The sequence below is a fragment of the Notamacropus eugenii genome, chromosome 6 (assembly GCF_028372415.1).
Source record: "Notamacropus eugenii isolate mMacEug1 chromosome 6, mMacEug1.pri_v2, whole genome shotgun sequence".
Classification (NCBI taxonomy): Eukaryota; Metazoa; Chordata; class Mammalia; order Diprotodontia; family Macropodidae; genus Notamacropus; species Notamacropus eugenii.
Genome location: NC_092877.1, coordinates 164,945,183 through 164,969,221, shown reverse-complemented (window position 1 = coordinate 164,969,221; position 24,039 = coordinate 164,945,183). Strand labels below are relative to the sequence as shown.

The following is a 24,039-nucleotide window of genomic DNA, read 5'->3' as shown; positions in this document are numbered from 1 at the left end:
GTGCTAGGCTGCTTACCTTCCCTGTATGTGGTAATTCCTTGACAGCTATTGGATGATAGCGACAAGGGCTGGACTGGACCCAAGACCACTGGTCTGGGAGGTGCTGGTGTTCCCAGGTCTCCTCTGTTTATCTGACTACTGGTGACAGTTGAACAGCAGCTGTCACTGATGATGATGAGCTATGGTCTCTGGGATGTGGACTCCTCAGTCCCCCCCAAAAAAACCCAGATGACCATGGCGCTATAAAGGTGAAAAGAAAAACTCTCTCATACCACTGTGTTGACTCATGCCTATGACTCCCATATGTATCTCAACAACCTCAGACAAAAGCTATGCAATTTGTGGGCAACCAAAATGGCAATCAAGCTTTGTTTGCAAAATCCATGCTGGATGATGTCAGCCATGACATATTCCATGAGTTACTTGAGTGGTTTCTCCTAGATGAACAAATGAACAATTCAGCTTTCACAGCTCAGGAGATACTTCATGCTTGGCAGAAAAATTACCTCTGCCTAGAGCCAAGAGTCTACTGGGAAACAAGAACATGAGTATCATGGATATCTCCTTTAGCAGGGCATAAAGGAGACCCAGAATTCTCACATCTATTGATGGCACTAATATATCCATGTTAAAAACCTTGGCAATAATCTGTTGTTCTTGTTTGGTCATGTCTGACTCTTTGTTTTCCATATCCTTCACCAGCTCATTTACAGATCAGGAAACTGAGGCAAACAGGGTTAAAGGGTCACAGAGTGAGAAAGGCTTTGAACTCAAATTCCTCAGAACCCTGAGGATTTGAACCTGGGTCTTTCTGACTGCAGGCTCTGTGCTCTATCCACAATGCCACTTAGCTTCCCCTTCACAACAAATGATGTGTTACATCTACAGAAATGGAGGATCTGCAGTTTCTCTGGCACCATAAAGACAACACAAGCCTGAGAAGAGTTGGGCAATATGTCTATATGATCCAAAGAGCCACTGGCTTCCCAATACAGGTGTCAGGTCTCTGCAAACCTCAAGTGGATACATATGAGTTATGTTCTGCTTTGAAAGGCCTGATGGTTCTCACTGATAGCAAGATCACTCCTTTCTCCCTGGAAAGTAATACATATGAGAAGACAGCCTTGGCCTTCACTGATAAGGCAGACCAGGATCTATGCCCCAGTCTTGCCCCACCTAAAGAGTGACTTCTACTACACAAGTGCTGCAGAACATTGGTTTTTACTTTCATACTCCACGGGGCTACAGTAGGATTAGTGTCTAATAATTTGTGCCCTAAGTATTTTCTCTAAAGACCCACTCTGAACTCCTTCAAAGCCTGTTTTCCCTGGCCTATTCACACCATGTGTGTCTTCCCAAGTTAGAAGTCTGGCTGCCACAGGAGACAAGACAGGTACCCCTAGCAGGGTATATGAAGTTTGGTCAATAAATTCACATATACTTCAGAGAAGGAGGGGAGAGCGGGAAGAAAGAATGAATCTGACAGCTGTTTTTATTCTCTATCTTTCTTGCATGTCAGATCCTTATCATTAATACTGGAGACAAAGATTTCCCCAATTAACCTTTTCCCTTATTCTATTTACAATTAATTTATTCACACACAAAAGGCACACACAATTTCATGTAATCAAAATTTTCTATTTATCTTTCATGATTGCCTCTATATCTTGTTTGGTTAAGAATTCTCCCAAAGTTGTGACAAATACCTGAGGTAGCTTTCTTCTAATTTTAATATGGCAGGACCTTTCATAATCTTTGCAACAAATACCTCTGAAAAGGTATATCTTTATAATCTTTATAATCAAGATGTAGGGGAATTAAATAGTTTTCAAAATAAAAACCATAAATTGTTAACAGCTGTGAGAAAGACCAAGAAGAGAAATACAAATTCAAACAATTCTGAAGCTTCACCTCACAGCAAACTGGGAAAAACTGGATATTTTCATTGGCTGCTCCCCATGTCTGGAATTCTCTTCCTCCACACTCTCTACCTCCTAGCTTCTCTGGCTTCCTGCAAGTCTTAGCTAAAGGCTTATCTTCTAAGAGAAGTCTTTGCCAGTGTTTTTTGGTCTTAGCACCTACCTTTCCTCTGAGATGACCTCTAACATATACTGTATACATTCTATTTATACATAGTTGCCTGCAAGTTGTCTCCAGTTTCTTCCAAGTTCCCTGAAAATGGGGACTGTTACTTATTGCTGTTTCTTTTTGGGGGTCCCCAGCACCTAGAACTGTGGATAAAACACAGCAGATGCTTAATTAATCCTTGCTGACTATGATCCAGAGCACCTACCATTGGACATAGAAAGATCACTAAGGCAGAAAGAATGGACTCATCATACACACCAAAATATCCAGAGTGGCACTTTTTATAATAGCAAACAACCCAGACAGCCAGGTAGCACAGTGAAGAACCTTGAGCCTGGTATCAGGAAGATATGAGGTTCAAATCTTCAGTCACTAAATAGGAGTGTGACCCTAGGCAAATCACTTTACCTCTCCCTGCCTCAGTTTCCTCAACTGTAAAATGGTAGTAATAATAGCACCTACCACACAGGATTGCTGTAAAGTTCAAGTGAGAGAGTATTTGTAAAGTACTTAACACACAACCTGGCATATTTAATAAATGGTATTTAATCCCTAGGCCCCTCCAAAAACCACAACAAAAAAACTGGAAATAAAAGTAGATGCCTATTGACTGGGGAATGGCTAAACAAACTGGAGGATATGAATACAAAACACTATTAGTATACAGTAAGAAACAGTATGAGAAAATTCTAGAAAAACATGTAATGTGAAGTAGGGAGAATCACAAAGCAATATATAAAATGATTACACCAATGTAAATAAATGAATAACACCTCCCCACACCCCCAAAAGAAACTAAGGCCATATGATTATAATGATCAAGTTTGGCCTCAAGGAGGAGAACGTATCTCTCTTCCTTCTTTGCAGAGGTAGGGCAATATAGGTGTGGAAAACCACATAGACTTTCAGGGCATGTGCTGGTTGGTTTGATGAACTAACTACCTTTCTGTCCCTCTTTCTACTTTATTCTTCGTTAAACAGAATGGCTCAAAGGGTTAGAAATTAAAGGTGATGTAAAAACAAAGAGGTCAATTTTTTTTAAAGAAAATAGAGACTGACAATCAGGACAAATTTATCTATTTTAGATCTCTCAGAGGTTTCTAAAGGTGCTATCATAGTGCCTATGTAATGAAATCATGTCAATTTACAAATAAAAACAATTTTAGCAGAACAAAGCTAAAAATTCTTCAATAAGATTTCATTTGAAAGATTTACTTAACAGTTCACTTTGATAAAATGTTATCTTTCTAAATTATAAGGAAGGTACATTTGCAATTTGCATACTTTATAAATTATCTCTAAATTTAGTCTGAATACTAAATAAAGCAATCCACTTACCTATAATGTTTAGACGCAAAGCCTTCTCATTCTTCAACCTTAGGATGAAAAAACGTGTTAGAAAACCTCCAAGCAATTTTTAAAAATCAATTAAGAACTAGTATAAAAAATTGCTCAAAGGGGGTCCCCCTTTCAAAGCTCATTTTTATAGGAGATTAGATTAGCTATATTCAACCATATCACCACTTAAAGCATTTCCTGTATTTCAAATCACTGAACCATAAAGTCTTATTACTTGCTGCTTAGATCCTTGACATTTAAATGAAACCTACAGGAATGAAAACTGTTAGGAGTGAAGCTACTCATCAAATAGATTAAGATAGAAGTTAATTATCTTACGACAAAATAGGCACAATTAATGTGTATATTGGAAATGTAACACATTAAACTGATAATGCTAGCTAGTATTAGATTCAACAAACATTTATTAAGCACCTAATATATAAAAGGATCTGTGCTTAGTGTTGGAGATACAGTGATTAAAAATGATGATCCATGCCATTAGAGTTCACATCACATTGGGGGAGAACATATACACCTCAAAGTCTAATACAAATACAAGGATGAATATTATAGAAAACAGAGAGATGTTGATAAAGTGCTCAAAGGACATGTGAGGAAGGACATAATACGTTACCTTTGGGGGGAGGGAAAAGTAGAATGGCATCAGAGAAAATGGAGATGATATCCAAGGTGAGCCTGGATAAAAAGGAGAAGAGATTCTGAAAGACTAAGATAAGACATGAGGACATGCCAGGCGGGCGGGGTGACCTGTACAATGCATGGAGGCAAGAATTGGTATGCTGAGTTCAAGAACAGTTAGGAATCAAGTTTGGCTAAAAGGCAGAGTGAATGATGATAACAATGTGAAACAGAATTGGAGGACAGGTTGCAGGCTGTCAAGAACTTGACACATCAAACTAAAGAGTTTCTACTTTTTTTAGAGATAAGTAGGGATGATTGTATGAGGCACATGGTATGGGATAGTGAGCAGCTCTAACATTCCTTCTAATCAAAATCCATGGTCCTATGGCAACAGTGAGTTAGAAGAGGCAGAAGGTTTAAGATTATAATAAGAAGAATTTCAGAATTCAAAATCCTACAGGTACAACAGGTTGTGGGGTACCATGCTTTAAGGATTATTCACCCTTGTGGGTGGGAAAGGATAGAATGGCAGTTGCTAGAGTTGAAGAGTAACATTAACTGGGAAGATTTAATATTTGTTGGGACATAAATATGAAAATTAAGCCCCCAAATATAGGGGCATATATTGAGATAGTAAGAAGACCAGGATGTGGGCCAGGTATTCAACCTGCAAAAGGAAGAACAGTGACTGTGAGGTAAGTGGATGGTAGGAATCAAGACCCGGAAAGCCGAACATTTCAGAGAATTCTCGGTTACTAAGTTCTTGTCTAGAGTGGCAGTGGAAGAACGGACTACCTGACCCCAGCAGAAGAGAAGATTGGAGAGAAAGAACCTCTGGCATGGGGGAGGGTGACAAGAGATGAGGAGTCTTCAGGAAGAAACTAGATTTTAGCCAGTATCCCAAGACAGGTGAAGCAGGTATATTAGGAGTTTTCACTTCCTGCCACAATAAAGAAGTCATAATGACCTAGTGTGCCACTGCCATTGTTTAATTATTTAATCAACTCATGTGAATGTTAATATTAAATATTAAATAAATGCACTCAGTTTTTAGTCTGTCACTCTTTGTGACCCCATCTGGAGTGTTCTTTGCAAAGGTATTAGAGTGTTTTGCCATTTCCTTCTCCAGCTCATTTTATAGATGAGGAACAGAGATAAATAGGATTAAGTGACTTGCCCAGAGTCACATACAGCTAGTAAGTATCTGAGGCCAGATTTGAACTTATGAAGGTAAGTTTTCCTTACTCCAGGCTTGGCAATTCATCCACTACACTACCAAGCTACCCATTTAAAATACAGGTACTTTCCATATGGCATTCATTCTTTTGGAAGGATAACAGAAAAAATTGTACAAAACTACAAAAAAATATGTAAAGAAAAAACAGTCCAAGTAAGTAAATTCCCTAATTGTGGCTACTCCAACATTTAAGCTTTGGGCATGTTCAATGAATGACCGAGCTAGAAAAGTTAGCTTCGGAATGACATGTACACATAATATGAGGTAGTCAGCTCATCCTGCAAAATCACATCACAATCTAAATAGATACACCAATAATTCTGGTACTAGAAAATGCCTAAATAGGTCATTTTAAAGAACAAATGTTTTAAAATATGCTTTTAAACACAGGGGTAAACTATCATGCTTCTCAAAATATAACATGGGTCTCTAAATTTTTAAGCATTATGTTTGCTTTTTCTCTTGCTTTTCTACATTGTTTTTTTCCCCCACAATGAGTCATCCTCACCTGGTGTCTAGAGTTCTTTGCTATGTGCCCTGCATGACAAGCAAGAGATGACAGTGCATGGCAACAAGATGTTGCCATGGTGAGGATGTCAAAGAAATGAAGTCAAAATTAAACAGTACGTTATAGTCTCTTTCTTGCTGCTTATCAACATTACAGTTGGGGTAAATTAATCTAACATATCTTACAATTTCCCTTTAATTTTGGCAAAAGCAGAATTTATATGTAGTTTTACCTAAATGCAGGAAGATTATTTAACATTTTTACACCTTTTAGAAATACATACGCAATTTCTTTTATGTCTCAACATTGCTGGTCTCTAGTAAGAGCATCCTACATAAACACAGCTCAAAACAAATCATGTGCAATGGTACATAAAAGGTCTTATTTATCCTCTGACATGGTGATGGGATAAAACATACTTAAAATTATGTCATTTCCATGACCTTTCTTTCAATAAATACCCCTAGAGCTATTGTAAGGGGCCCAGGGTTCAACCGAGGAAAAAAAAAAAAGAAAATCAGATGTCCTCTCGGGGATCCTTCCAGAATTTTTAACATTCAAGTAGCATTTGTTCAGACGAACCACCTCATTTCTGCTAACTACAAAGGAAGTCATCGGTTACTGTTTCCCAGGAGCTCAAGTATTCTAGGTTGTCTGAAGCTGTTTCTGTGTGTCCTTCAGGTATGCTTTTGTTTCAATATCCTGCCATCATCCACAATGTTCTCATTGCAGGGAGAATGAAACTCATTAGAACATTGCTCTGTCATTTAATATTTTTAATTTTTTTAATTTTTTTATCTTTTGTTTTTACATCACTTATCTTTTCTAACTATCTTTCTCTCTTTACTCTCTCCCAAAGAACCATTATGTATAATAAAGAGGGGAAAAGGAAAAAAAAATCAGCAAAATTAACATCAAAAAAGTCTGATGTTGCATGCAGTGTTCCATGGCTATAGTCTTCCCATTTCTGCAAAAGCATGTAGATGCATTCCTCTATTACCTGATCATTATAATTTTACAGCATTCAGTTTTAATTGTTGTCAATTTTTCCCATTTACATTGTTACCTTCAGTTTCCCTAGTTTTGCTTACCTCTCTTTGCATCGGTTCATATAAGTCTTTCCTTGTTCCTCTCTAGTCATCATTTCTTATCTCTAGTTATCATTTTTTTACTGTACAGTCATATTTGACTACATTTGTTTAACCACAAATTTCCACAATTTGTTTAACCATTCTTCAACTGATGGCTATCTATTCATTTCCAGGCTTTTGCTATGAATGTATAGCAATTTTAATCACTCTTTGCATAATTCCAAACAGATTCCCAAAATGGTTGGGCCAATTCACAGTACTCACTTTTGGCCATCTCCCTTACCAAACTGCAAGCTTTTTGAGAGGGTTGGAATCAGTAAATCATTTCTCTTTTATTTCCAGTATCTAGACTAGTGAATTATATATAATAGATGCTAAAAAAGTCATCAAAATGTTTCTTACATGAATTAAGATCCTACTGAGATTTCTTCTATAGCATGAAATAGTTAAAATAACACATTCACAGGTCAACAATGGATGAAGTATTGCATATAAGGTCTAGTTTTGCATTATCTACTCAAATTAAAAAAAAAAAAAAGGATCTACTATTTCCAGCTAGATCATTCATTTTAATTGGCACCAGGTACAGATACCAAGTAAACAGAGATTTGTGTTCTAATACAGATTTTTGCCCACTATCAGTTGTGTAACTTTGGACAGGTTCCTCAACTTCTTTGTGTCTTTCTTTCATTCGTAAAATAAGGGAACTAGAAGCATATTTTAAGTACAAAATTGACTACATCATACAAATTAAGCCCAACTGAAAAACCTGTCAATTCAAGAGCAACATAACATTTTATTTAATCTTTTCACTTAAAAGAACTTGATAAATTATATTGAAATATTATATTTTAAAAGAATCGGATAAATTATCACACTAATTCTGCAGTATACTGATGTATATATGAAAAAAATTTTTAGAAAAATTTTGTACTCAAGGGACAAGAGCCTATGTATGCTTTCAGGATGCAAACTGACTCTTAAAATTTGAAAGTAAGAGTTATTCAACATATCCCTGCTTCCTAAAGTTGAAAAAAAAATATTTAATATGCTGATATGAGTAAATATCTATTTATAATCGAGCCATCACATCCTTTAAATTATTTTAGGTAAAACCATCAACCTCTGAAGATATAAATGGCTACAAGGAAACCTTCTTCTTAAAAAAAGCTTTTGCTTCAATAGTTCTTAGTCAAAAACGTATTTCAATAAGCTCCTATGAAACAGAGTTTATATATAAGGTGCTATAGTATCTCTCACTTCATTAAAGCCTGAATCATTGTCTCCCCTCTCCTGTCTCCAAGAGAAAAGACTAAGCCCTGTCTTACCTCATTTGTCTATTTCTGATGAAACTATTCTCTTGTTAGTCTCATAATTCTGAAGGCATCTTTGACTCATTCCTCCCCCACATTCCTCACAACTAAAGACTTGTTAAGTCATATCAATTCAACCTTTGTCAGGCTTCACATTCATCTCTTACTCCTTTCCACTCACCATTACAAGCACCTTAGTTCAGATCCTCATTTTTTGACATGTCCCTAAATTATCTGACATGAACCACAGACAAGGCTGAAATTGTAGGCAAGCACTAAGCTCTGGGATCCATGAGTACTCAAAGCCTAAAGGGAAAGGAGTTTTTCTTCAAAAGAGAAATAAGGTACAAGGTAAATATCCATTCAAGGTGTCTATATTCATTTAATCATATTCTACAGTACATCCCTTTGAAAACCTAACAATTAGAGCTTTGTTCATCATTTAAAATGTTATTTAACGATTTCTTCATTATTTTGCTTTGTTATTTAAAAAGAAACTGGACCATTTGCTATCTCAGGAATACCTCTGCAATATCCATGTCACTCCTAGAGTTGCTGTGAGGCTCACAGCAGATACTATATACAAAATGCTTTGCAACTTTTAAACACATTATAGAAGTCAGTTATTGTTTCTACTCATCTACTGGCAACTACTAAATTTGCAAGTAGAGTGAACAGAAAGGAGCTGTTAGCCTCCATAGGGCTGGTCTTACAAACCCAAACAATCATAATCTAAATTTAATATTATTTGATTGAAATATCACCCACCCTAATCCTAAAAGAAAGATAAAAGATCATCCCTGCCTTCAAGGATCTCATAATACAATATGGAAGACAACATAAAAACAACTAAGTAAAAACAAGCTACATACAGAAAAAATAGGAGTATAAAATAACACTATAATTAAAAAGGGATTGGGAAAGGCTTCCTTTAGAGAATAACATTTTATGGGAAATTTGAAGGAAGCCAGGAGATAGATGAGGAGGGACAGCATTCCAGGCACGGGGGAAATCCAGGGAAAAATCAATGGCAAGAGCCAAGACATGGAGTATCTTGGACAACAAGAATATATGCGTGTGTGTGTGTGTGTGTGTGTGTGTGTGTGTGTGTGTGTGTGTGTGTGTGTGTGTGTGTGTGTGTGTGTGTTGAAGGGGTAGGGGAAGGTTATAACAGGCTTTGAGCAAAAGACTGTCCATTTAATCCTAGAGGCAACAGGTAATCACTGGAGTGTGAGTAGGGAAGTGATAGCTGAACAAAACACTTTGGTTGCTGAGTGGGGAGGGACTGAGGCAGGCACCCCCACCCCCAGGAGGCTATTGCATCAGTCCAAGTGTGAGGTAATAAGGGTCTGCACCAGTGTGGAGGCAGTGTCAGAAGAGAAAAGGGGACATACTTGAGAGATGTTACAAAGTGAAACTGACAGGCCTTGACAACAGAAAACAACAATTTGAAGTTAAGAGGTCCTTACTATGAATTCTTATTTGGCTACTTGCTACCCATACAACCCTGAGGAAGGCACTGGGTCTCAATATGTAAAAAGAGGTCTGTATGACCCCTAAGGTTCCTTCTGGCTCTAAAATCTGAGTCTATAATGCTATTATACTACAAGAAACTATAACCTTAAAAAAAAAAAAAAAACAACCTTGCTTTTGTGAATTCTCTAATATTATGTGGCTTTAGTTAGGACATGATCCATAGGTGCCAGGAAATAAAGGTAGATTTTCATATATTGATAATTTCATCCTTGGATCTGTTTTATGAGAGCAGATGGTTACTTTCTTGTTTATATTTATCTGAAACAGGTTAAAAAAAATTGGCAAGAAAATGAAAACTCCCAAAATGAAGGTGCTGCACAATTTCCCAAATTCCCTTTCCTCTTATTTCTGGCTCATCTCTAGGCTCAACTCACTGCCCAACTGCAGTGCCAGGTGGTGAGATCAGATGGACTAACTCCAATGGGCTGCCCATTTCAGATTCCCCCAATGACACTAGACGGTTATGAATCGCATGGGACAGAGCTGAGAAAATGAAAATTTTAGGGAACCAAAAAGGCAATAGAAAAATGCACAAAATATTAAGTAAGCCCAAGTAGATTAACAATTAAGACATGTATCATAAAGTGACATGAGAGAATCAAAACTACATGATCAGAAATGAGGTAGGTCAGTTCTGGACTGAGAATCTGAGATAAATAACAAATCCAAATAGTGTATGTTGCTAAGGCTTGAAATATTTAAAAGACCCAAGGGAAGGCCTCCAATTTGTTATACATAGTAAGAATTTAATAAGATGCTTATTTAAGTGAGGAGGTACTCTAAGGGGGATTTAGAAAAGTATAGGGACAAAAGTTACACGGAATAATTTCAATCTTTACCAGTGGAAGGAGTAGTCATACCAATGTGAGATTATGGCTAAAATACAAAAAATCAAATACATCAAATTTGTATTTCTCTGCACATAATTAATTTCACCAGAAGAGTTGGCATTTTACTATTTCTGTCATATGAATCAGTTTCCAAATTGGCAAATAGGAATGTCTGAATAGAAAATTTTACCATTTTAAAATAAATCACTGTTACATCAATCTTTTAATGAAAGTCCAAGCATCAATAACAAAGTATAAAATATTGGTTGATTCAGAAGAAAGTTTACAAAGCAACCACACAAAAGAACAAATATTTACTAACCTATTCTGTGCAAGATACTCTCACACATTTAGAAAAGCTACTTTCCTTGATTTTTTGCTCTATTTCCACAACACCGAACGTTTCCTTAAGTGTTGCTATGCTATTTTCAAACTGTCCTTAAGTTGCTCCATTAGAACAAACTGTTCAGTACTAAGACATTTACTGAACATTTTATTTTTCTATAAAGATGGTCAAAGGTTTCCTAAGTGCCTGGCTCTTTTTCTATTTATCCATTTCATTTTTTTCTCCACACAACTCTATAGAATTGTGATCATCATTATGATTCCAGCAACATCTTAGAAAAATAATTCTATTTCAAATAAGTATTCATATACCCAAATAAACTGGTAAAACACATGTTTAAAACCTCAAGGGATTAGGGAAAATGGACTTGGAACTAACTAGGTTTCTAACATATGAAGATTTTTATTTAAGAATACGATACCTAAGTTGTGCTATAGCAATTATTTCAAATTATATTCCATTATAAATAAGCCAAACTACAGTTCTTAATTAAGTGAGGTTTTATTGAATTTATTGTATCCTTTAACAGAAATCCTTAGCTTTAAAAAAATTTGGTAAGAAAATAAGTTTCCATTTTCCATTAACTTCATTACAAAGGCAGGATGTGTCTTCTTTATCTGATCCCTCACTCCACTAGTACTCTGACCCAATCAATTGTACCAATAGTAGCCAAACTGACAAACTAATTATCACATGTACAAAAGGTCACTAGGTGTGGGCTGATCTTTTCAGTCCTAAAGCAATACTGAACTATGAATTGTTATGTGGCTTGTATTAAATGTGTTTGTCCTTCATTGCCAAAGAAGACCATGCCATCAGAGAAATGATGAAATGCCTTGCACTTGACTTTGTTTTGAGGGAGGAAGGGCTGTGCAGATCACCAGCCTCACTTCTCCTCCAGAGCCGTCTGAATCCAGTGACCAGATATTCATCAGGATGACTGGAGATGACCTAGGATGAGGCAACTGGGGTAAAGTGACTTGCCCAAGGTCACACAGCTAGTGAGTGTCAAGTGTCTGAGGTGAGATTTGAACTCAGGTCCTCCTGACTCCTGAACTGGTGCTCTATCCACTGCACCACCTAGTTGCCTCACACATTTAATAAATAGGCAAAAGATGCTACCATTTGTTTTACGGTTATACTCAAAGAACCATGGAGCCTTTCAAATCTCCTACATCCTGTCTCCATTAAAATGTGAACTCCTTGACAGCAGGATGCATCACACCCATTGGTACCCCTAGTGCTTTGCATATACACTTAAGACATCAGTTTTCAAGCATTGTGTCCCACTAAGGGCAAACATTTTGGTTAATGCTACAACCTCAGACCAAACATGGGGATCATAGGCAAGATTCTAAAGTTTCAGACCTAAATATGAACTTAATGATAGTTTAATCTAAGATTTTCATTTGAAATCAGACACTTAACAGCTGAATCAGTACAATTTCACCTCTTTGCTGAAGACCATAAAGAAACTCATTGTTCTCCATAGGTGATTAAATACTTTTTGTCTACGAATTATAAAACCAATAAAGAGATACTTACTTTTCCTTCCTTTCTTGTTTGTGAGCTTCTCGATTAAGTTGAGCTGCTTTTCTGCTATAAGGATGTACAACTTTTTTCTGTTGTCCTGAACTCTTTCCCTTCAGTGATTTTGGCTAAATAAATAAATAAACAAACAAGCAAATAAATAAATAAATACACACACACACACACACACACACACACACACACACACACACACATATGTGAAGGAACATACCAGTGAGATTCATTAATAAATCCTAATGTGTGGCATCTCAAGGAAGGATGGAAAAATCTGAGTTCAACTATCACCTTTGACAGAAAATATAACTGCACAAGCCATCCCCCCTAGGCATCAAGTTGCAGGGTAGCAGTTGATATCCACTGTTAGAAGGAGTTTAGAGAGGAGGGCAGAGCCAAAATGGCAGGGTAAGAGGTCCTACTCACCTAAATTCTAAGACAAACTCCTTCAGATAGCACTAAAAAGAGAAGAATCCAATAGGAGACAGAATGTGGCAGATTACCAACTCAGGATAGATTAGAAGGTCGACAGGAAGGATCAGTTGCATAGGGCTGGAGGAGGGCACAGCACACAGGCTATAGCAGCGTGGACCCCACCATAGCAAAGCTGAGCAGTCTGAAGCAGCAGCAGTGCAGATCCTCAAACATATCAGCTCAGGACAGGAGTCCAGTGGAAAGGAATGAGAGAGGACTGCAAAACTCCAGGTAACTGCAGCAACGGTTACTGAGATTATCAGTCTACAGATTAAATATCTGTAAGTCACCTACTAGAACTTCCAGAAGCCAAGATGGCAAAGTGATCAGTAGATGCTATCTCCCTCCCCTTTTTGACCTTGAAAAACGCAGAGAATACTTCCCCAGGAAAAATCCTTAAACAGTCTCTTAGCCCAGGAGGCTAAGAAAATCACAAAGAGGGGTGCCTGTTGCTGTGGCTGAAAGGGACCAGTGTAGGACCAGAGTTGTCCCAGACAGCCCCACCTCAGTGAACCGGGAGGAGATCCTGAGCCCCAGGAGAGTGGAGTCCACAACTGCCAACACCAGGATGCCAGGCATGCCTTGGCACCCCAGGGGAATTGGGAAGACACTAGCGCAGATGAGGTTCACCAACCATTGAGCTTGCCTATGCTATAGCTCACCAGCAGAGACCTCCTATGGCCAGACCACCCCTCCCCAACACCTGACACAGCTAGCTCCAGGGTAACTCCGAGGAACCCAGGAAGACTTCACCTGGCCTCTGCTTTGGCACACCAGCCAGGTCAGCAACAGGTAAGCTGCAGCATTTTAGCATCTAGCTGAAAGAACCAGAGGGCCACAACACACAAAGCCTCCAGTTCTAAGCATAAGAACCACAGGACAGAGACCCTTGTGACCCAGAAGCAGAGATTCACTTTAAAAGCCAGGAAAAGGGTGATCATCATGAGCAAGAAGCAAACCAGAAAAGACCAAAGAATCTTTCTATGGAGTCAAGGATGAAAACACAAATACCAAAGAGGTCAGCATTGAGACTGTACTCCCATCTGAAACTTCAGAAAGGAATGTGAACTGGTCTCAAGCCCAAAGAGCATTCTTGCAAGAGCTGAAGGATTTTAAAAGCCAAATTAGAGAAGTACAAGAAAAACTGGTCAATGAATTTAAAAATATGAAAAAAGAATTCACTGAAGAGAACAGCTCTGTAGAAAGGAAAATTGGACAAATGGAAAAGCAAGTACAAAAACTAACTGGAGAAAATAACTCCTTAAAAGGAACACCTGGGCAAATGGAAAAGGAGATGCAAAAGTTAACTGAAAAAAGCAATCTATTAAAACTTAGAATGACTAAGCTAATGACTCTATGAAACATCAAGAATCAGTCAAACAGAATCTAAAGGATGAAAAAATAGAAGAAAATATAAAATATCTCACTGCAAAAACAACTGACCTGGAAAAGAGATCCAGGAAAGAAAATCTAAGAATTATTGTTCCACCAAAAAGCCATGATGAAAAAAGGAGCCTGGAAAATATCTTTGAAGACATTATCAAGGAAAACTGCTCAGAGGTCCTTGATCCAGAGGGCAAAATAGTAATCGAAAGAATTCACCATTCACCTCCTGAAAGGGATTCCAAACTGAAAACACCATGGAATATCATTGTCAAATTCCAAAACTATCAAGTGAAGGAGAAAAAACTGCAGGCAGCCAAAAGAAAAAATTAAAATACCTGGGGGGATTTTCAATTTGTTCGTTTTCTAGCTTTTTCAGCTGCATACCCAATTCACTGATCTCCTCTTTCTCTATTTTATTCAGGTAGGCATTCAAGGATGTAAAACTTCCCCTATGAACTGCATTTGCAGTAGCCTGTAAATTTTGGTAGGTTATCTCATTACTGTCATTCTCTTGAATGAAGCTGTCGATTGTTTTATGATTTGTTGCTTAACCCACACATTCCTTAGGATTAGATTATTTAGTTTCCAATGAATTTTTGGTCTATCTTTCCATGGCCTTTTATTACATATAATTTTTATTGCATTATGATCTGAGAAAGATGCATTGACTATCTCTGCCTTTCTGCTCTGGATTGTGAGGTTTTTATGCCCTAGTCCATGGTCAATTTCTGTATATGTGCCATGTACCACTGAGAAAAAGATATATCCCTTTCTACCTCCATTCAATTTTCTCCAGAGATCTATCATATCTGCCTTATCCAGAATCTTATTCACCTCCTTAACTTCTTTTTTGTTTATTTTAAGGTTAGATTTATCAGGTTCAGAGAGGGAGAGGTTGAGGTTCCCCGCCAGTACAGTTCTGCAATCTATTTCTTTAACTCCCTTAACTTCTCCTGTAAGAATCTAGATGCTATACCACTTGGAGCATAGATTTAGTAATGATATTGCTTCATTGTCTATGGTGCCTTTTATCAGGATATAGTTTCCTCCTTATCTCTTTTGATTAGATCTATTTCTGCTTTTGCTTTGTCTGAGATTAGGATTGCTATTCCTGCTTTTTTTACATCAGCTGAAGCACAATATATTCTGCTCCAACCTTTTACCTTAACTCTGTGTGTATCCCCCCTTTTCAAATTCTTGTAAACAACATATTGTTGGATTATAGCTTTTAATTCATTCTGCTATCCATCTCTATTTTATGGGAGAGTTCATCCCATTCACATTCATAGTTATGATTACTATCTGTCTCCATCCTTCCCCCACCCATTTATGCTTTTAATTCTCCCTTCTCCCTTCCCCTCCACAATAGTTTTAATTTTTCACTCCCACAGTCTTTCCTTCCTTCCTTCAGTCCCCCTCCCTTTTACTCCCCTTTACCCTTACTACTTCTTTGTTCCCTTTTAGCCTCCCCTCCCCTTTCTTTCCCCCTTCCCCTCCTACTGCCTAAAGAGCTAGTTAGATTTATATACTTTAAGTTTGTTTTTCCCTCCTTGAACCAAATCAGATGAGAGAACCTCTCAAACAATGCTCATCTCCCTCCCCTTTCCCTCTACTGTAATATAATTTTGTACGTCTTCCTGTGATGTATTTACCTTTTTCTGCTTCCTCCTTTTCACATCTCCTGATACAATCCCTTCGCATGCTTAAATCACATTTTTATCATATCATTTACTTTATACCTGCTCCCTCTATCTGGGTATATCCCTTTTATATTTCATAATAGATATACAATTATCAACATTAACAAGTATCATCTTCCCTTATTGGGAGGCAAACAGTTTGCCCAAATTGAGTAACAAGTTTTTCTTTTCCTGTTTACCTTTTTATGCCTCTCTTGAGACCTGCATTTGAAGATCGAATTTTCTATTGAGTTCTGAATTTTTTATCAGGAAGGTCTGGAAATCCCTTACTTCATTGAATGTCCATCTGTTTGCCTGAAATGTTATGCTGAACTTTGCTGGGTAATTGATCCTTGGTTGTAGTCCCAGCTTCTTTGCCTTATGGAATATTATATTCCAAGTCCTTTGATCTTTGAAGCTGCAAGGTCCTATGTGATCCTGACTGTAGCTCTTTGATATCTGAATGGTTTCTTTCTGGCTGCCTGCAATATTTTCTACTTCACCTGACAGTTCTGGAATCTGGTAACAATATTTCTTGGTGTTTTTAGTTTGGGATCCCTTTCGGGAGGTGAACGGTGGATTCTTTCGATGACTATTTTGCCCTCTGGATCGAGCATTTCTGGACAGTTTTCCTTGATTATTTCTTGGAAGATATTGTCTGTGTTCTTTTTTTCATCATGGCTTTCCAGTAAGTCAATAATTCTTAAGTTTTCTCTCCTGGATCTATTTTCCAGGTCAGTTTATGATCAGGTAGTATTCATATCAGGAATGCTGGGCTGATTCAATATTAGGAAAACTACTAGCATTACTGATCATATTAACAACAAACCTAAAAGAAATCACATGATTATTTCAATAGATGCAGAAAAAGCTTTTGACAAAATATAACACACATTTCTATTAAAAGCACTGGCAAGCATAGGAATAAATAGAACTTTCCATAAACTAATAAGCAGTATCTATCTAAAACTTTCAGCAAGCATTATATGGAATGGAGATAAGCTAGATGCATTTCCAGTAAGATCAGGGGTGAAACAAGGATGTCCATTATCACCACTATTATTCAAATTGGTACTAGAAATGTTAGCTGTAGCAGTAAGAGAAGAAAAAGAAATTGAAGGAATTAGAACAGGCAAAGAGGAAACTAAGTTATCACTCTTTGCAGATGATATGATGATAAACTTAGAGAATCCTAGAGAATCAAGTAAAAAACTATTTGAAATAATAAACAACCTTGGCAAAGTTGCAGCTTACAAAATAAACACAGATAAATCACCCACATTTCTACATATTTCTAACAAAGCCCAAAAGCAAGAGATAGAAAGAGAAATTTCACTTAAATTTATGTTAGACACTGTAAAATGTCTGGGGGTCTACCGGCCAATAGAAACCCAGAGTCTATATGAACTCAATTATAAAACACTTTTTGCACAAATAACGTCAGATCTAAATAAATGGAAAAACATCAGTTACTCATGGGTAGGCCAAGCCAACATAGCAAAAATGAAAATTCTACCTAAATTAATTAACATATTTAGTGCCATACCAATCAAGCTATCAGATAATGATTTTCTAGAGCTGAAAAAAATAATATCAAAACTCATCTGGAAGAACAAAAGGTCCAGAATATCAAGGGAACTAATGGAAAGAAATGTTAGGGAAGGTGGCCTAGCTCTACCAGATCTCAAATTGTATTAAAAAGCAGCAATTATCAAAACCACTTGGTACTGGCTAAGAAACAGAAGGGTACACCAATGGAATATGCTAGGTACTCAAGACACAGTAGTCAATGAATATAGCAATCTACTGTTTGATAAGCCCAAGGACCCCAGCTTCTGGGATAAGAACTCACTGTTTGACAAAAATTGCTGGGGAAACTGGATAACAGTTTGGCAGAAACTGGGTATGGACCTATGCCTGACCCTGTACACAAAAATAAAGTCCAAATAGATACATGATCTATGTATAAAGACTGATACTATAAACAAATTAGGGGAGCAAGGAATAGTATATTTGTCAGATTTATGGAGAATGGAGAAATTTTTGACCAAACAAGAGATAGAGAACATTATGAAGTGCAAAATAGATCACTTTGATTACATTAAATTGAAAAGTTTTTGCACAAACAAACCCAATGCAACCAAGATTAGGAGGGAAGCAGAAAACCAAGAAAGAATTTTTGCCACTAGTGTCTGTGACAAAGGCCTCACTTCTAAAATATAAAGAGAGCCGAGTCAAATTTACAAGAACACAACTCATTCCCCAAATGACAAATGGTCAAAGGAAATGAACAAGGAGTTTTCAGAGGAAGAAATTACAGTTATCTATAGTCATATGAAAAAACGCTCTATATAGCTATTGATTAGAGAGATACAAATCAAAACAACTCTTAGGTACCACATCACACCTATCAGATTGGCTAACATGACAGAACAGGAAGATGATAAATGTTGGAGAAGATGTGGGAGAGTTGGAACACTAATTCATTGTTGGTGGAGCTGTGAACTGATTGAACCATTCTGGAGAGCATTTTGGAACTATGCACAAAGGGCTATAAAAATCTGCATACCCTTTGACCCAGCAATATCGCTTCTGGGACTCTATCCTAAAGAGATCATAGAAATGGGAAAGGGTTCCAAATGTACAAAAATATTTATAGTAGCTCTCTTTGTGGTGGCCAAGAACTGGAAATCAAGGGGATGCCCATCAGTTGGGGAATGGCTGAACAAATTGTGGTATATGAATGTAATGGAATACTATTATGCTATGAGAAATGATGAACAGGAAGACTTCGGAGAAGCCTGGAAAGACTTATATGAACTGATGCTGACTGAAAAGAGCAGAAACCAGAAGAACTTTGCACACAGCAACAACCACAGTATGTGAGGAATTTTTCTGGTAGACTTAGTCCTTCAGAGCAATGCAAGGAACTAAAAAATTCCAAATGGACTGGAGGCAAAATGCCTTCCACATCCAGAAGAACTATAGAATTGGATCAACAGAATGAAGCAGACTATTTACTTTTGTATTATGTTTTGTTTTGTTTTTTGTTTTCTCCCATTCATTTTAATTCTTCTATGCAACATGACTAAGGTGAGAAGGTATTTAATAAGAATGAATGTGTAGAACCTATATAATAAGATTGTACACTGTCTCAGGGAGGGAGAAAGGATGGAGGGGGAAAAATCTAAAATATATTGAAGTGATTATAGAAAACTGAAAACAAATAAAATAATTTTTAAAAAAAGAGGGAGTTTTCTCCTCATGATTTCCCTACTAGTGAAACCACAGGCTGTCTCTTCGAAACTCTACCCCTACCCCCCATAAAAGAAAAGTAGATGACCTAGACATCTATTCCAGACATCTAGATCTACATTAATGATGGCTTTCCTACAGATACATTATGTAGAGCCTATATAGATATTACCTAATTTTAAAATGCACAGCAGACTAGTAGCAGCAAATTAAAAGGGGATTGTTATAGAAAGTACTGATGACAGGAAGGAAATGGGAAAGTTGGCAGCCTGAGACCAAGGGAAGTGACCAAAATACCGCAAAGAGCAGGTACAAGACCATCTAGAACTAGCCAGTGTAGAAGTCAATGATCCACATGCCTCAACAAGACCCAAGAGCATCACTATATTACAGAACAAAGGCCAAGTGTGTGAGGAAATAGGGTTTATTGAAAAGAGCCATTTACATGGAATCTGGAAAGCACTAGCTTCAGATCCCAGCTTTTTGGTTTACTCTAGGACCACAAACAACACATTAAAGCTCTTTGGGCTTCAGTTTCCTTACCTACAAAATGGCAGTGTCTGTATTATTTACGATGAAGCACATCTCAGCTGATAAGAGTGCTGGCCTGGATGTCAGGAAGACCTGGATTGAAGTCCTTTCTCGGACACATTCTAGCTGTGTGGCCCTGGGTAAGACATAAATTCTCACTGCTCCAGTCAACTCTGTAATACTATAATTTGCAGACAACGTACTGACCTGCATCAGTACTGGGAGTTTCCTCATTTTGGAGCTCCCTATACCAGTGAAATCACAAATCTAGTCCCTAGCCTACTTACACACTCCATAGGTAGTTGTGAGAAAAATGCTTTATAAACCTTATCAGGAAAAATATTTTTTTAAATGGGTCATGTGATAACATACACGTGGCAGATTTTTCATAACTATTGATAACATACCTGTGGTACAATCTTTGGAAAAATTCAGTAATTAATTTCACATTACTAAAAACTCAAGACACCTACTATGCCTGTTAAACGGAGCTAGGTAGTGCAATGGATAGAGCATTGGGCCCCAAGTTATTGTCATAAGCAATGATATGAACATAATGGTCCTAAGAAATCTTGGATATACAAGCACCAAATGGACATCTTAATAGACAGGAAACAACTAGTTACGGATCTAGGAGTTGTTTCTAAATCAGCAATGTGAATTCAGATAACGTACAAGGACAAAAACCAAAAACAACATCAAATAATAAAAATAACAATATGATACACAATTAAAACACCTATAACCTTATCTACTATTTAAACAAGCTACTGATTTGGAGAAAAAATTAGAAATGGACAGAGGAACAGAAATTTGCTGTGGAAGTTTAACCAATATTAAGGAACCACCAAAAGTATCCAAAGCAGCCTAAAACACACCTCCTCAGTGAACAAATAATTGTTCTTGTCAAAGAGATATAAGGGTGGGCAAAGGAAAGAGTCAGTTTTTTAAGAAGTAACTTCCACATGGCCAATCATAATTCTAGAAAACCTCCTGACAGAAGCAATGGATACTGTATATGCAGAAAGACATCTAAAGTTCTTGAATGTGGGCAATATAAGAATTTGTTTTGCCTGACCATATTGGTTGCCAGGGCTCTGTTTTCTTTTCTTATTAAACAGAAATGAGGGGGTAGTATTGTGGGCAACAGAAGTTCCACTTCCACAGTTCCCAGTGACCTGGGGCCATGACTTTGCACAATCACAGGTCAAACTACTGCACATGCTCAATGAAGAAAAGCCTATCAGAGGAGATCATGAAGTCACATGGCCAGGAGAAGGTGGCCCCTGAGGTTCAAAGTTCAGAATTCTATAAGAATTCTGCCTCATCCTGACCTTTCTATAGACTTCCGGTAGCCATGCTGGAAGCTACCCAAACACAAAAGGACTTCCCTCCTCTGAACTCCATTTTAAATAAATTTTCCTTGATACCTTTTTTGTGTGTCAAGATCATCTCTAACAGTATGGAAGATGGAGAAAAGAAATGATCATTGAAAACTAAATTGGGAAATAAAAGGTATCTCCCATGTTAATATCATAAAAGGCTTTTTTTAAAAAAAAAACTCAAGGAGTAGAAGCTCGAATGAGCAGCAATGGAAGAAAGGCTAGGTGACATTTAAGAAGATAATTAGAATATGTATATGTAAACTTTCACTAGCTGGCATTTAAAGACCTCTCCATTATGGTTCCAACCTGGAACCACCGTTTCCAGACTACACTATGGTTTGCAGCTTTATTTCACAGAACTTCTCCTTTGTACAATCTGTTCTAGCCTTCATCTAGTCCAGGCTGTACTTTAGTCCTGGAAGGCACCACCTCTTCATTTCTGCCTATGGAGGATTCAATTTTTCTATGTAACACTGATTGTATCTGAATGTCTTCACTGTCCCTCATCAGCTATATCACAGTACACTCATCTGTGCTCAGGCTGTTTTGCCCGTTAGTAAAACAAGTTCCTTGAGGGCAAGAACTATTTTGTTACTCATCTTCTGGCTCTAGTGCCTAAAAAGGTACCTTACACTGAGTAATTGTTTAATAAAGATTTGTTGAACTAAAATGCACAAAAAGAGTGAAAATATCAGTATAAGAATCAGAAGTAAAGGAAAACTTGAAATCAAATCATGCAGCAAAAGGGTTTTCTTCGGAAAGATACAAGATCTCTTCCATGTTGTTAAGCACCATAAACACAAGGATAAGAGATTGCATCATCACTAGCAAGAAAAATCTCTATAAAGTGTCATGTTTACACTAAAGCTAAAAATCTTTGTAACCAAAATTTTTTCCACTAGTCCATCAAAAACTAAATAACAAAAAAAGACTTTTAAAAATAATTAATGACAATATAGTAACCTTAGAGTTATTGTCCTCATTCTTATTAGAGAGTCTTAGTAAGAATAAACTCTAAAATTTATCACAAAGCAGGTCAATATAGTTGGAACTTCCATTTTGACTGAACTATGCTTGAGATTCCTTTTAATAATTCATTTATAAAAAGGTAGCCTCAAGGCAGTATATAAATTGATCATGAAGATGGCAAATATGTAATAAAGTTTAGTAAAGTTGAGAGCACTTTTTCTTCCTTTTTAGTAGGATATTAAAATGAGAAGTAGGAAATGCTTCAGCAAGAGAGATCTGAAATAAAATGCTAGAGGTAAAATGTTAATCAATCCATCAAGCTGGCAGTCTCATAACAGGAAGTGAGTCATCTACATCAGTGATTCTCAACGTTTGCTCCAAAAGGCTGGTCCAAATATAAGCATTATTTTTTAAGTATTTTCCATTGCAGATTTAAACGCACATTAAAAATGATTATCTAAAAAAATATAAATACAATGATGGTTATTTTCCTAGATAAAAACCTAATTTTTATTTCTGTTTTGTTTATTTGGTGAGGTGTCAAATAAAAGCAGATTCTATCAGGGGAAAAATATTTTTAAAAACAAGTCATGTGATGTCATGTGTGTTGGGGATTTTTCATAACTATTGGTAACATATCTGTGGTACAGTCTTTGGGAAAATTCAACAATTTTAGATTACTAAAAACTCAAGACACTTACTATACCTGTTAAAGGGAACTAGGTGGTACAATGAATACAGCACAACACCTAGAGTCAGAAAGATCTGAGTTCAAATTTGGCCTCAGATACTTCCTAGCTGTGTCATCCTGGGCAAGTCACTTAACTTCTCTTTGCTTCTATTTCCTCATCTGTAAAATGGGGATAATAATAATAGCACCTTGCTCCCAGGGGAGGATCAAATGAGATAATAATTTTAAAGTGGTTAGCAGAGTGTAAGCACACTGGCACAGTAAGCACTATATAAATGTTAATTATTAGCTACAATGAAAGCCATGAACAATCAGTGGCAAAATTCCCCAAAAGCTCAAAATAAATCTACTAGAAATGACTCATCATTTCCCCTTCTCTACCCACTCCGCCTCCTCAAGCCTTTCCTCAATGTATAGTCAATTTATACTTAACCTTTGGTATTTCAATGTTTCACATCTATTAAATACTATAAAACCAGCTAATTTAACAGGGAGAAGTGGTACTTTTGACAAAATCACAGATCCTATAAGTCTTTATATCTAGAAGAATAAATGATAGGTCAAGTGAATCAGAAAATGTTGGGAAGAGACAAGGGATTTCCTCTGTATTCCCTTAAGACAGGACATACAAATTAACCAATCACTAAAATTACTGTAATACAAACACATGCCTAAAAGTATCCTAAATGGATTATATCCTTATCACTAGAATAATAAGAAAGTGGTTTTGAAAAGCAACTGTATGACATTCTGCCTGCTCAAATATTGCCCTTAGTATATACTAGGGAAATGTAGCAAGATAAAACCTAAGTTCTCCTGTGATTTTGAACACTCAGCCAAATCTCTGCATTAAAGGATTACTTATACATATATCACAAGGGATGAATATTTCATTTGAAAATTATTAACGCTCTTTGCAAAACCAGTCAAATATACACCCACCCAGACAATCGTGCTTCTTAACTGCCAAATGATAATGAATAACAAAGGCAAATGGAAATTTCAGGTTATTAAAAATTGATGACAAAAAATATGCATTCTGCTTTTTTTAAACTTTTTACTTTAAATAGATATTTGAGTAGATTTATGCAAATCTAGCTGCTCTCTTCTAAAATTGTTGGAGTCTTGTGGGTGTCACATGTTAAGAAAGACATGATAAGCTAAAGAAGAGCAACCATAACAGTGAAGTAAT

At 36.9% G+C, this 24,039-nt stretch overlaps 1 protein-coding gene across 2 annotated transcripts in view; it reads right to left on the bottom strand.

The window, feature by feature from the left end:
• TMA16 (translation machinery associated 16 homolog) overlaps positions 1-24,039 on the bottom strand; it is an 80,717-nt gene that overhangs the window by 41,478 nt on the left and 15,200 nt on the right. For both annotated transcript variants that reach the window (XM_072621557.1, XM_072621558.1), the window contains exons 2-3: positions 12,478-12,590; positions 3,427-3,464 (exon numbers count right to left, since the gene is read on the bottom strand). In XM_072621557.1, coding sequence (XP_072477658.1) covers positions 3,427-3,464; positions 12,478-12,590 — 151 coding nt within the window. The remainder of the gene's footprint in view (positions 1-3,426; positions 3,465-12,477; positions 12,591-24,039) is intronic.